Source organism: Balaenoptera acutorostrata, chromosome 7 (assembly GCF_949987535.1).
Source record: "Balaenoptera acutorostrata chromosome 7, mBalAcu1.1, whole genome shotgun sequence".
Taxonomy (NCBI): Eukaryota; Metazoa; Chordata; class Mammalia; order Artiodactyla; family Balaenopteridae; genus Balaenoptera; species Balaenoptera acutorostrata.
Window position 1 is genome coordinate 97,355,370 of NC_080070.1, and position 15,062 is coordinate 97,370,431.

The 15,062-nt window shown below is 38.6% G+C and overlaps 1 protein-coding gene across 1 annotated transcript in view; it reads right to left on the reverse strand.

The window, feature by feature from the left end:
* Positions 1-3,273: 3,273 nt before the first annotated feature.
* The window catches only part of FBXL13 (F-box and leucine rich repeat protein 13), a 187,870-nt gene continuing 176,081 nt past the window's right edge, over positions 3,274-15,062 (reverse strand). Inside the window, exons 20-21 of the mRNA XM_007187164.3 lie at positions 11,077-11,240; positions 3,274-3,460 (exon numbers count right to left, since the gene is read on the reverse strand). Coding sequence (XP_007187226.3) covers positions 3,274-3,460; positions 11,077-11,240 — 351 coding nt within the window. The remainder of the gene's footprint in view (positions 3,461-11,076; positions 11,241-15,062) is intronic.

Below are 15,062 nucleotides of genomic sequence, written 5' to 3' on the forward strand. Positions count from 1 at the left end.
GGTCAGCAACAGCCAGAAAGGTCATGAGCATAAACAGCAGTCAGCTGTATTTAAAATTATTAAAGGAATGGTACATCTTTGGATAACATAGTCAAGTCCAAACAGAAAGGAAATGTCACATATTTTACTCTCTTGAACACAGACCTATATATTTCAAATGCTTAAGATCTGAAGACCTAAGTAATATTTTGGATACCTTGAGTACTTTGCACTGAGAACTTAAAGATTTCACCACCTGTTCTCTCTACTTCTTGGTCCCCTTTCATAGCCCACTTTTTCTAACACCTACCCTTTTTCTTTCATTTCTGTAACTATAAAATGTGTCTCCTTATAATTAACAAATGTGTCTCCTCTTCTTGTTTAAAAGAAGACCTTACTCAAAGAGTTTTGGAGCAAACTTGGACAGTTAAATACCCTGCCCGGTTTCTAGAGAACATAACAGGGTATGTTTCTCCTTAACCCTGGTCTTCCCCATGCAGGTGTTATTCCTTTAGAAAGCAGTTGCCTCTTGTATAGGTCTCCAGTTGTGTGCTTGAGACACTTAGGGGTCAGAAGCCAATTTATATGCAGCTGCCAGAATCTCCAAATTTAGTTAAAAATCACCCTCTGGAACAGTCATCTTATGTCTCTTGGGTTAGGTCTTAAAATTTCCTACTCGGCAGATTCTCCTGTCGTCCACTTCCAGGAACCATTCTACAGCTAAATGATACTACCTACTTCAAAAACTTTCAAAACCAACCTAAGAAAGGGGAGAATTACTAAAAGCATTTAGCTGATATCAGAGTACCCTATAATAATACCTTGTAAAATACCTTTTAAAAAAATAAGACCTTTAAAAACTTTTCAAAATAACTTTCATATCTTTTACCTTACGTTTTATCCTTACTTCACATTTGTGGGGTACAAAAGACAGTAACCCCATTTAAGAGATGAGTAATGGAGGGAATAAAAAGGTTAAAAGACTGATCTAATATTACCAATATTGTGGCAGTCAGAATAGATTTCTTCCTTTCCTGGACTCTATAAACATCCGTGTTACATAGTATCAAATAATGATACACTGGCATGTGATCATTTAAATTCTGTTAAAATCCAAAGAGAATTATCTTTTACCAGAATGGTAAAAATTCATAGATTAAAGCTTTTAAAATTAATCTGTAGATATACAATCAGTAACCCGTATCTCCTAGCATAAAATTGGGAGCTTTTTTGATATAGCATAGTTTGAAAAATTCTTCCATAGTGCAAATTTGATTAAAAGAAGATCTTTCTGTTTTTTAAGGAGCCTCCATACTGTTCCATAGTGGCTGTACCAATTTACATTTCCACCAACCGTATAGGAGGGTTCCCTTTTCTCCATTCCCTCCCCAGCATTTATTACTTGTAGCCATTCTGATCAGAGTGAGGTGATACCTCATTATAATTTTGATTTGCATTTCTCTAATATTTAGCGATGTTGAGCATTTTTTCATGTTGGCCATCTGTATGTCTTTTTTTGGAGAAATGTCTATTTAGGTCTTCTGCCCATTTTTGGATTGGGTTGTTTGGGGTTTTTTGATATTGAGCTATATGAGCTCTTTGTATCTGTTGTAAATTAATCCCTTGTCTGTCACATCGTTTGCAAACATTTTCTCCCATTCTGTAGATTGTCTTTTTGTTTAAGGTTTCCTTTGCTGTGCAAAAGCTTTTAAGTTTAATTAGGTCCCATTTGTTTATTTTTATTTTATTTCCATTACTCTAGGAGATGGATCCAAAAAGATACTTCTGCAATTTATGTCAGAGTGTTCTGCCTGTGTTTTCCTCTAGGAGATTTATAGTATTTGGTCTTACATTTAGGTCTTTAATCTACTTCGAGCTTATTTTTGTATATGGTGTTAGAATGTTATAATCTCATTCTTTTATATATTGCTGTCCAGTTTTCCCAGCACCACTTATTGAGGAGACTCTTTTCTCCATTGTTTCTTCTTGTCTCCTTTGTCATAGGTTAATTGACCATAGGTGTGTGGGTTTATTTCTGGGCTTTCTATCCTCTTCCATTGACCTATATTTCTGTTTTTGTGCCGGTACCATACTGTCTTGATTACTGTAGCTTTGTAGTATAGTCTGAAGTCAGGGAGCCTCATTCCTCCTGCTCTGTTTTTCTTTCTCAAGATTGCTTTGGCTATTCAGGATCTTTTGTGTTTCCATACAAATTAAAATTTTATTTTTGTTCTGGTTCTGTGGAAAGTGCCATTGGTAAATTGATAGGGATTGCATTGAATCTGTAGATTGCCTTGGGTAGTATAGTCATTTTTAAAAATATTGATTCTTCCAATTCAAGAACACATTATATCTGTCCATCTGTTTGTGTCATCTTCAATTTCTTTCATATGATCCAGCAATCCCACTCCTGGGCATATATCTGGAGAAAACTATAATTCGAAAAGATACTTGCACCCCAATGTTCATTGCAGCACTATTTGCAATAGCCAAGACATGGAAGCAACCTAAGTGTCCATCAACAGATGAATGGAGAAAGAAGATGTGTGTGGGGTGTGTGTGTTTGTGTGTGTGTGTGTGTGTGTGTAATGGAATATTAGTCTTAAAAATAATGAAGTAATACCATTTGCAGCAGCAAGGATGGACCTAGAGATTATCACGTTAAGTGAAGTAAGCCAGGCAAAGACAAATATCATATGATATCTCTTATACATGGAATCTAAAAAAAGAAAAGCTACAAATGGACTTGTTTACAAAACAAAACTAGACCCACAGACATAGAAAGCAAACTTACGGTTACCAAAGGGGAAAGGTGGTGGGGGGAGGGATAAATTAGGAGTCTGGGATTAACATGTACTGACTACTATATATAAAATATATATAGATCCTTAAAGTCATTGCCCTTACTCAAACTCTTACTCTGATTTATATAGCCTTCTGCTTTCTTTTCTAAAGAGAAGCTTCTAAATTCCTTGTAAATAACATCACATCTCTCAGGATTGTTTCGTACAACTGTAACCTTAAATTTGATAATCTCATCAAAACTATTGGTTTGATTAAGGTAAATTTAAGTGGAAAATTTACATAGTAGCAGTGCTTGATTTGGCTTTTTTTAATCATGATTATTAGACAGAAGAACTTATAGATGTATTTAGAAACATTTGTAGCTGGAATAAGAATCTGGAGATGATTTGCTGCTTGTTTACATGGTTAAGATCCAGCTAGTAAAAATACTTGGACAAAATGAAGTTGCCAAGTTCTACATTTTTTGTTCTTCCTGCTTGAGGTTGAAGGTCATACTGCTTCCTCTTCACTACTGTATGTTGACTCTTTCGCCATCAATTCTGAATCTTTAAGTTGTGTTATATCTTGTTGCTCTGGAAGAGGCTTGCCTTCGCAATCATAGCCAAACCAAAGTGGAGGGTCAGTAGCACTATATTCCTGCTGCTGAACTATAGATGACATTCTCTTAGCTGCTTCCCTGTAATAACAGTGATGCGCATTAGCTAGTTGCAGAAGTAATCACTAGTGCAGAATTTTCAAACTAGATCACATTTGGAATTAAAGAACTCACTGTCACAACTTGAATTCATTTCACATCTCTCTTGCCTTCCTGAGGGGGAGCGTGTGGGTAAATTGTGCTAATAATCAGGATCCCAAAGCTTAAGTAGCTCAATAGTTCTCTGGTTCATCCAGTTCAGAGATTAACAGATACAGTAAATGGGTAAGGAAACTGCATGGCCATGGCGTAGGAACACTGAGGGCACTCTATAGCACTGTTAAATGAGCCTTCTGCCTGATACTTCCAGTTTCTTTGATGAGGGAGTATCCTAACCAGCCAAACTGTGAAGGCTGGCCGTGCATCAGAGCAGGAGCTCTTAACCTAGAGTCCACAGATCCCTGTTGGATACATGGATGAACTTCAGGGAAGCCCATGAACTCCCTGAAAATTCATGCAGTTTTGTATCTACTATGCATTTTTTTGAGGAGAGGGTTTGTGACTTTCATCGAAGTCTCAAAAGGGTCCATGATCAAAATGACTAAAAATATTGTTACTGTCTCGCTTAGGAGTAAGGAAGCAAAGAAGTCATCTAAAAGTTGTTCAGGACCCCAATTCCAACATGACGGGAGGAGGGCATTCCCAACACCACCAAGCAATTCTCAGACCCCAGCTGGATGTCCTATAATTCAACTCAATTCTGACGCTGTCTACCTGGAAATAGCGTTAGATTCCACAAATTAAGGGCTCAGTTCCACAGATCACCCTCCACTTCAGATACCAGGTTGTTACCTGGGCTTCTGATCTACCAGCTAGAGCTGCTCACAGAACACAGAAACATTTTACTTGCTGGATCACTGGTTTATTAAAGGATATTACTCAAGAACAACCAGGTATCAGAGATGTATAGGGAAAGGACGCTGAGCTTCCGTGCTCTCTCCAGGCATACCACTCTCCAAATATATATGAGAAATATATTTTGATCATCTAAATGACCAAATGTATATGTCTTATAAAGCACAATATTGCAGCATCAGAAAAAAAAAAAGTATATCTAACTTGAAAATAATGTCATTTCCAAGACAGAAGGATTTTCCTAGAAAGTTGGTTTGAATCTTGAGACCAGTACCAAACAGGAAATGAGTAATTGGCAGCTTCCCTAGGATCGGAAATGAGTAATAATGTTTGCCCACGTAGGGGCTACTTTGCCTGTTATTGCTGTATATTACGTTGAGTTATTTAATTGCAGCAGTTTGGAAACAGTCATTGATATGGAGGCTGGTATTATCATATGCTTTGACTTAAGTTTGTGGTCAGTGGCTATATGAGTTCTGGTAGGGTAATGAAATCAGAAAGGCTAAGATACATCAGTTGTTTGAAGTACTGTTTCACTTGAATCAAATCTTAGATGTTTTAAAATAATTGTAAGCAAACTCAGCAGGGAGACAACCAGAGCATTGCCAATTCTGTCTCTTACCACATTGCTTTTTGGCTAATACATTTGCACTTGCAAGACTTTAAAGAAGTTTAAAAAACAATTTGAATAAAAACAATTGTTATACTAATTTCTAGTTCTGAGCCACCAGTCCTGGTGGATTAAAACTTGGCAAACAGGTGTCTTCTCTTTCGAGAAACACTTATTCTGAAATTTGAAAATGATAAGTTTATAGTCAAATATATAAAATTTTACATTTTGTTAATTTTTTAATCTTTTTTTAAAAGTGTGATCCTGTGTTTTAAACTTCTTGTATAATCTTTCTATGTCCTCTATGTAGGATATTATTCTGCAAAAATAATAGTGTTATATCTTTAGCTTTCCCTATTTTCTTCTGAAGGTTTTTCTCCCTTTTCAATTCTATGTAGTTGAGGTTGCCATATTTTTTAACATGTTTCCTGGGAGATGTTTTTACCTCAAGAACCTACCACAATATAATATACCAAATGCTGGGAGGACTCTGAAGCTGAAACATTGGCACAATCAGTTTCAAATGGTTAAAGCACTATCCTGGGCAGCAGAGGTCTATTGTTACTTACCCTTCAGCCTGTCTCTGCCTGTCTAAACTTCACCCATCTTTCAAGACTCCAACCCAATCCTTTCCTCCTCTGAAGTTTTACAGGAAGTTGATCATACAATTAATTTCTTTCCAGTACATAACTTCATGGTATTAATTGTTTATAATTTTAAACTTTGTTATTTTCCTTTCTTTAAGAAGGTATTTAAGGGTATTGCATTTCTTTGTATCTCCCTGAAATCCAGCAATAACAGCCAAATCATGAGACTTTAGTAGCTTACACCAGGAAGTCCTTTAGCTCTCTTATCTTCTGCTGGTTTGTTTTTGTTTTTGTTTTTGTTTTTGTTTTTTGGTTTAGAAGAGACATTCTTAGGTTGCTGTTTCCAACATCCTAAGAGCAGAGCTCTGGACACACATACTGTATTTCACAGTTGTTGGTAATGATTTAATGCCACTGATGATAACAAGACTACTGCAGTTAGAGGCAACAGTGGTCTTGACCTATTGGACGTGTTTGGGGAGTAAAAAATTTGTAAGTAGTTGACCAAATTATGTATAACTTCTGACCTCAGAGGAGCAACAGTTTTTGAGAATTCTAGATAACTGGTAAGAGGATAAGTACTCTTAATGCTAAATTTGGGAATGTATACATATTGGGTAGTAGAGTTCCTCAGTCAGTTGTAAGCCCCGGTAAGTTAGATGGTAATTGTGATATTAAAAAATTAGCAAATAGTGGGAGTTTGAGAAAATAACAAGAAAAAGAAAGTTGAGGATTTTGACTCAATATAGACAGGCAAAGTAGGGAATGAATAGGGAGACTACTCATAAAATGCAGTGTGATGTGACAGAATCAAAATGAACTGCATATTTTAAAAAAAGAGCTGCATATTGAGCCCCAGCCATGGATGAAGTACACAGAGGTATACGCATTTCTTAGATTTGCTTATTTCTTGATTCCACACCACCCCTACTGTAGCTTTTAGTGGTAAGCACTGCTCTCCATTTTACCCACAGTCAGCTTCAGTGAAACTAAACATCAGAGGGTCTCCTGACCATTGGAGGTGATCCAGACTAGAGAGGAGCAAAGGATCAGGTCTGAGACCTCTCTTCCCCCAGTCACAAATGCCAAAAGGTTAAGGCTTCCTCAAGTCTAGACTGTCTCTAGGTCCTATCTTAATCCTACTTACTTTAACGGCAAGGCTGGTCCTGGGGAAAAAACTGAAAATCTGAATCTGCCCAGGGCAAATCTAGTATTATTTTTAGAATTTAGCTACTAGTATAGACTATTCCCTAGTCTACTTCCTCTCTACCCTTTAGAAAATCCTTAGGCCATGAACGAGCTGCCCTTTGGCATCCTCACATGGACTGACTCCTAAGACTCAGGACCTAACCAAGAGAACAGACCAGCATGGTAACCGCCAGTGAGTTTCTCTGAGTTCTTTTTCACAGCATCCTGTGTAACTGTGTGTTTACACACAAGCATTTTTGAAAAGTATAGGAAACTTGAAAATGCAGAAACTGAATGCTCCTGCCAGAAACACGTGTGTCTGTTTGTCTCAAACTCCCTCTCTCTCTTTTTAATAGCTTAATGCTCTAGTATAGATGGGAGCTGGGAAATATGAAAAGAAAATGTCTACTTAGGAATCACTGTGTGTTCTAAGTTTCTTCAAGTGCATGTGGAATCCTGTGAGTACCTTCTACTCAGGTACTTAGCCCTGAGTGACTCCAAGACCTCGTAGGAAATGATTTGGGAATTGAAGCAGTCTACTGCAGTGGTTAGTCATTACACATTTAACCTGGCGAGAGAGGGTTCTTTGGATCAGTATAGAACAATGATTTTCAAACACGATATGCCACACAGTTGTAAAGTATCAGATGGTTAATAATAATGATATTTTGAAGTTTGTAAGTGATTTTTGTTTTTTATATATTAAAGGGGATTCAAGGTTATCCCTGTAATAACATCACTTGCCCTCACATTTCCTTCTAGTTTCTTGAGTAAGCTAAAAGAAAGGGGAATTTGGAGCCTACACCAAAGACTATTTGTAATCAGCCTCTTATTTATACATCAGCAAGTAAATTGGGCAAATAGTACTTGTCTCCCCTTATTGATCAAATCTCTTGAATGTTAGAGCTTTATAAAACTTGAAAATCACTAATCTAAAGATAAAAGAGCAGCATAGCAATGATAAGACCTAGGTACAGAGTATGGCTCTGTCTTTTATTTGTATGACTTTGGGCATGTTATTTAACCTGTTTATACCAGTTTCCTTATTCATTTTTATGGTAATAGTGTATTTGTGAGGATTAGATAATAAACATAAAATAGGATTTAGCACAGTACATGGCAAATGATAATTGTTAAGTAATATTATTTGTTCATATTAATAATAAAATTCAGTAGGTTCAGATTACAAGGGCCTTTCCACAAAGACCTTTCCATGAGCTAGAGAGGAGAACTCTGAGTTTTATTTCCTAACAACACAGATCTTAGAGTACCTAGGTAGTAATTTATGCTGCCAGCAACTGCTAAATAAGGTCTTCAAGGAATCTCTGTACTGCTGTTTGGGGCTCTGAAGACTACCTAGACTTTCTCTACTCATCTCTCTAAAGTTTAAAGTTTTGGACTCCAGACACAAAAATATCAGAAAGGTCCTTTTGCTCTTTGCTAATTATAGACTTAATGACTCTTCTGCCTCTTTGTGGTTCAGACCCTCCTGAGTTGTGGAGACCATTGGTTGGGTCTTTCTCCCTCTTTTCCACTATGCTTTCCTTCATCTCCATTGCCTGTCTTGCTTTCCCCACAGAGGTCCATAAATTGAAAGGTTAGTTGAATACAACTGCTTCAAATGTAGACAGCTAGATTTTCCCATCAAATTTATAATCTTAGTTATTACTTATTTCTCCTTGAATTAAAGGAGCCTTTATTATGTCTCCACATGGGACTTCTGGAATCACTTCCTGGGATCCCTTCAGGCTCTGGGGTTGTAGAATGACAGCATATCTCATGCTGGAAGCGCTTCAGCCAATTTGCTCATTGACCAAAAGTTTGCTACTCCCCTAGTTCAGATAGGGTGGGCTGAACAGACCTCTTTGATTTGTAAAGCTGTTGCAGTGTTTTCAGATTCCATTGAGTATGGGGGAATTTGTATATAGAACAGTTTCTTCTGAGGGCTATAATTGGATTTTAAGGGCTGCACCGTACACTTTTATGTTCAAATGGAATCAGATGTGTGGGAATACATTGCTTTGTGATTCAAAGTCATTGAACCTCTTCCCAAGAAAAATCTCCTATATCCTAACTACCAAATGTTCCATTTCACCCAGACAAAACAAAGCTCTTGCTGTTGAGGGAGCAAGAGCAAACAACTGTGCTTTTTTAGAGTGAACATAGGTAAGGGATTAGATGTCATCATGAGCTTGTGTCTTGAAGGGTCCACATACTCTGCAGCACTTCCAGTTCCACCCAAGGATCCCATGGATCTAAGTGGAGAAGAAGATGCTCTACAGTCTCTAGAGCTGACCCCAAACAGCAGAATGTGGCCAGGCCTTACCACTTCTCTAATCAAAGTTTTTAAGCCCAAGTATCTTGGGAGCTCCTTGACTGACAAACAGCATCCTCTCCTAGAAGCAGGATGTCAAGACAGATGCTCCTGGAGCCTAACTAGTCTAGCCACCCTGCTGTGGGGATAGCCCTTCTCCATTGCTAGACAAGGATAGAATCAGAGAATTCTAGGCCTGTTTCTTGCTGGATCTTAGCAGGAGTGGAGCTATAAGGGAAACAACAGTGGTTTGGCCTCTTTAGACAATGAGATGGGCAGACAAGCCAGCTCCCCTCTAGGTATTAGGGCCAAGTCTCTGTCTGCTTCTTGCTGATAGGGACAGACAGGCTTAGTGGTAGAAAACAAAATAGGCCTTTTGGCTGTCCTGGATTAGGTAAAGGAATTTTCCATAGATTCAGTTAGTTAACTAGAGTTTTGCATTGGGTTTTGGGGGCCAACCCCTAGTAGTAAAATCTTACTTGTTTTATTTTCTTTGCATATTTTTATCTAAGGACCTTGCAAGAGGAGTGGGTAGTCAAAGGCAGGAATTGGAAATTACTAGATATCTTGGGTCTTCTTGACCAAGCACCATATTTATTACACTTTAACATCCCATACCATGATTACGTTCACCATGTTTAGGATCAGAGAGGCCCTGGATAGAAAGTCTTCATTCATTCTACTTAAAATCCTACGTTTTAGAAGTTCAATAATATTACCTCACCAAAATAATGATTGGCAAAATACAGTCAAAAGATTAGAAGCTGAACTCCTTTGTGTATTATATTAATTCATTCACTGTCATCTTGCCCAAAGTTGGCTGTTTAACGATATGACAGGGTCAGCAGGGACTCGTAGGACCTCATTTCATGGTATACACTTTAAATGAAGTTAATAATATCCATGTCAGTCATCTCCAGACCTATCAAGAAGGGCTGAGTCTCCACTCCTCTCCAAAAATTTTTAAGAACCTGCCCCCTTTTTTCTGATCCAGCTTCAGTTGGCTGCCCTCGTCCCCGGCAAGCCTGGGCCCAGTGGGAGTGCCTATTTTACAAGTAATAGTTTTGTTTTTGTTTTGTTTTTCATTTCATTTTAGCACACACATCCTTAGATCAGAAATCATTTTCTTCCTCAGGCATCAAGTGACCAGATCTCATGGTTCAGCTCATGCCAGGGCTGCTTAATTAAGAAAGTTCTTCTGTGAAATCTACATACTTAGAACACATTATGTACTTTGTACTTGGATAATATTAATTCTTAGTATTCATTTTTCCAACCTTCAGAAAAGAACCTGACCTTCAGGGATTGGTCAAGAATTCTCATTTGAACACTCCACAGGTTACTTCAAGAGGTCAGTTAAAATACTTGCACATTTTTACTTTCAGTCAATAGAAAAAGAAATGAACAATGGAGCAAATAACTGCTTTCTATCTAAAAACTCACAGGGTGGACACCTAATACCTTCTACCTTTATAGATTGCTTATTTACCCAACTGTTATTTCATTGGAAATATTTTGTAAATTGAGTAAATAGGCATTTGGCCTGTAGCAGTCATCAGAATACCTTACTCTGAGCTCTAGATCTTAGTTAAATAACAACTGTCAAACAAATAGCTTTGGGAGAGATGGGGGCTCTTAGGATAACTGTTAGTAATTTGTACCTAATTGTGAGCTAGTTTAGTCTGATTAGTTCCTTAACCCCTAGAGGAGATTAACTGAATGGAAATATTTTGAGAGAGGAGTAGAGGAAGAGCTAGTGATTATTCTATGAGGAGCAGAGTTAAGGCTTTGAGCATCTGCATGGTCAAAGAAGGGGAAGTACTAAGAGTAGAAGGGCTGCTGGGAAAGGAATGTGAAGCCACAAAGACTATTTTAGAGGGAGCTTCCCTTGGTTCAGCCCAAAATATTGGCTTCAATTAGGTAAAAAATAAAATGAAACCTTCCTAACTCTGAAAGCCACTATGTATTATGAATGCCATGGTGACATATTCTATTTTCTCAGAAAGTAGTTCTCAAAGTTTTTCATATTCAGGTACATACTTACTTGGAAATAAGTCTACAGTATAGCATCTTTAGGATCCGCAGTTGTTTGCAGCCCATCTGAAGGTTCACAAGCATTTGGTTCGTAAGCAGGATACAGCCGGAAACATCCAAAATGTGCAGGTAATGGCATTTTGCCGATAACATCTCCAATGCTGAGTCAGTAATCTAAACACACAGCCAAAGTAACTCTGATTATTCCAACAAACTCCATCCCAGGGAAGAATAGTGTATTGGTCAGTTTGGACTGCTATAACAAAATACCACAGACTAGATGGTTTAAATGGCATAAATTTATTTCTCACAGTTCTAGAGGCTGAGGAGTCCAAGATCAAGTTACCCACAGGTTCAGTGTCTGGTGAGGGCCCTCTTCCTGGTTTGTAGATGGCTACCTTCTTGCTGTAGCCTCACATGGCAGAGAGTGAGCTCTAGTTTCTTCCTATTCTTTAAGGACACTAATTCCATCATGGGGGCTCTACCCTTGTGACCTCGGTCTAAACCTAATTAGCCCCCCAAAGCCTCACCTCCTAGTACTATCACATCAGGGATGAGGGTTTCAACATATGAATTTTGGAAGGACATAAACACTCAGTCCATAACAAATAGAATCAGAACCATTGCAGATTCTCTTTAACTAGCTTGTCACGTGATGAGCCTATATAACTCAAGTTAGTGATTTAAGTCTGTTTCCAGAACAAGTGGCACTAATAGAATTTGTGATCTTGCTGTTATTTTCATTTTAGAGTTCTCTGTTTGGGTTTGGAAACTTCATCAAAATTTCCCTAGTAATACCTGTCACACCAATATGAGCAACTTATGAAATGCTGCAGTAATGGGATTTAACTTTAAACTTGAAATCCACTGTAAGGCATCATCAATTTGAGAAACATAAGTTTAATGACATCACATGTTACAAAACTATAAAATATATATATCCACTGAAGTTAACCTGCAGACAGGATCAGATTGCTGTGAGAAGGGATCTGGACATCTCTGATGATTTGCTTATGGAGTAATTGGTTCTGGAAAGGGACAAGTAGGTAAGACAGATGTTTGAAGGCAGCAGGGGAGAGAAGAGTAGAAGCCACAGAGACTGCATGAATCTCACTCTGAGAATTTCTGCTCAGGGTTCCAGTATCTTGAGAGCTTGCCCAGATGTTCTGCAGAGATAATTCAACTCCACTTCTTGGATTACTTCACTTACTCAAGGTTTAGCTTTTGAATTTATAGCTGAACTGGGACTTGCTGCAAAATCAACTAGATTACTCTCCCCAAAGGAATTTTTTTCCAACTGGATTTAATTTCTTATTTTAAATGTTTGAACATTCTAAAAAACATGCCATGAGGCTAAGCTCTTGTTTTTAACATAAAATTGAGAGAATTATGCCGAAAAACCCTTCAGTTTGAAATGTATACTTTTTATGTTTGGAAAAATAGATGTCATTGTCTAATCATGCCCTGTTTCCAGAACTTTCTCAGAACCAAGGTTTAACATTGCATCTGATTCTCACAAAAATGCTTCAGACATTCCTGCTATTCTTTGTGGGTCTCTGAGGATCTGATGTCACTGGGGGTGGGGGTTAACCCTCGGAATTGTAGAGAAAAGGAAAGACAATGAGATGATGGAAAAATCCTGGATAGATAGAGCTCAGAGTGCTAGGTTTTATTGATACTGGGGAAACTGAAAAGGAGCCCAACATTTCCTGTAGATCAGAATCCCAAATGTTCAGTGACTGAGGTGATGTTTTGGGGACTTATGGGAGCTGGAAACTGGAGGTGGCGATGACTGGCCATGCTCTTAACTCCCAGATACATGGTCTTGATCTCAGTCCTACTGAGCAGAGATTATGTTATTCTCATTTTAGTGCTGGGTGGGATGAGGTCACAGTACTACTCACTGACCTTGGGGCAAGCTGGTTGAAGGGACCTTCCACGAGATGGATAAGATGGCCTTTCAAGATTGACCCTTGGGCTTTTGGGAAACCTAGCCTAGAATGATGAGCCAGACACTAATGTGTTTCATGGCTCATCAGAAGCAATGGAGCTGAAATATATTAGACAGGACCACAGCCTTATGATATCTGAGGCTGTGAGGAGTGTTCACATTGGCCCAACTTATGGTCACTACATCTTCTGAATCAGGATACTCATTTCACCTGCATAGATGGTAAAGCTAAATCCTTCTCCCTTACATTGAGGTTCTGAAATAACTACTCCCGTTCCTTTTTCTCAGCGTAGATCTTCAGTGTAGAGTGATTCATTTTATAATATCTTACTTGTGTGATATCCTCCTTAGTTTCTAGGCTGCAAGACAATATCCACCACACGATTTATAGAAGGAACTCTCTCAGTTTTTCCTTACCAAAAAACAAACCAAAGTGAAACGAAACAACAACAAAATATTCTCTGCCTCAATTCCTGTTCTCATTGGAGTCTTTCCTTTTCTCATTCTCCTACTTTCCTCCCTTATTAGTGGAGCCTCTTAAAAGCCCAGTCGTCATCTGTGCCTGCTTTACAGCCAGGGCAGTTCCCAGTGAGCCATGTGTTACCCATGTGTCCGTGTGCAATGGAAGCAAGGACCCTGTGAGCCATGACTGCTCAAGCGGCAGAGGGTTCATGGTCAGTGCTGCTAGTGTCCTGAGTTCCTTGACCCAGCTCACTTCTAGAACCAGATGATGTTGACTGGAAAGGCATCTGGTTTCCCTAGTTCTAAACAAGTACACTATTGAACAAAAAGAATTTTGCTATGAATTTTTTAGATTAATGTCATGATTCACCATGTCTTTCCCACCACTGCCTCCTTTTCCTTATTGTGGCACAGTTAATGATGGAGGAATCAGGAGTTCCTAGCATCACTTTCTTAATCTACTCACCACCCAGACTAAACAACTGAGAAGCTGAATTTTTAGACTAGCTAGAATGAAGGCATCTTGAAAGTTCAGGTGATGCTTTGGTAAACAGAAGCCCATCAGTGTGCACAATAGAAGAGGACAAGGTTGTTAATAACCTTGCAATTTCTGAGGATTTTTTTTAAGTTTTTTTAGTTTTCTTCCCTCTGAGTATTTTATTTCCTCTAAGTTTTTCCTGTTAATTTGGTTTGGTCTTTATCTTCCACTTTAGAGGCTTTTCTCTTAAGTCTACTCTCTTATGTCCTTGATGTCTGCTCATGATTAATAGTGGAGAGCTAAAAGCTGATTGGAAGGTCTGAGTGCATGATATGGGCCTTCTCTACATTAAACTTCAATGGTTTAGATGGGTTATTTGTTGGAAAATCCACATATGTCAGTATTTTTCAATCTTTCATCTTGGGCTAGTCAGAGTCCCCAGAGCTTCCAATCTGCTGCCTGGAGGGAAAGATCTGGCAACCAAATTCTGAATGCTCTGTTGGAAAAGTGCTGAATGTCTCTGCGTTCAGCATTTAGTCACTTAATTCCCATTTTCACTTTTGTACCCAAGCTCTCAATTATACATGAGTCTCCCAGCTCGGTAGCCTTCTGTTTTATTATCTGGAGAGCAGATAGTAGGGAGATTTCACTCCCCCCCTCCCAGAGGACATTTAGCAACATCTGGAGACATTTTTTATTGTTATGACTGGAGGTGTGGGGGGCTAGGTGCTACTGACATATAGTGGATAGAGGGCAAGGATGCTGTTAAACATCCTACGGTTCACAGAACAATCCCCCACTACAAAGAATGATCTGGTCCAAAATATCAATAACGCCAAGGCTGAGAAATCTGGCTCTAGGAAATACATCTCAAATCTGGTGAGAGTGGGGAGGGGCAGTTGCCCAGAGGTATGGAGTAGAGGAGGAGATCTAGAGATCTGTCTACTTCTCAAGAACTTTTAACCCAGTCTTCCTTATTTTAGCCACCCTCTTAACCTAGTTCCAGAGGTACACAGTATTGCCAAGTTTGAAGATTATGGTGTAAATCCACGTTTTTCCCAGCTTTCTCTATGTTGTCTTAGGATTCAAAGCTCTCTCTGGTATG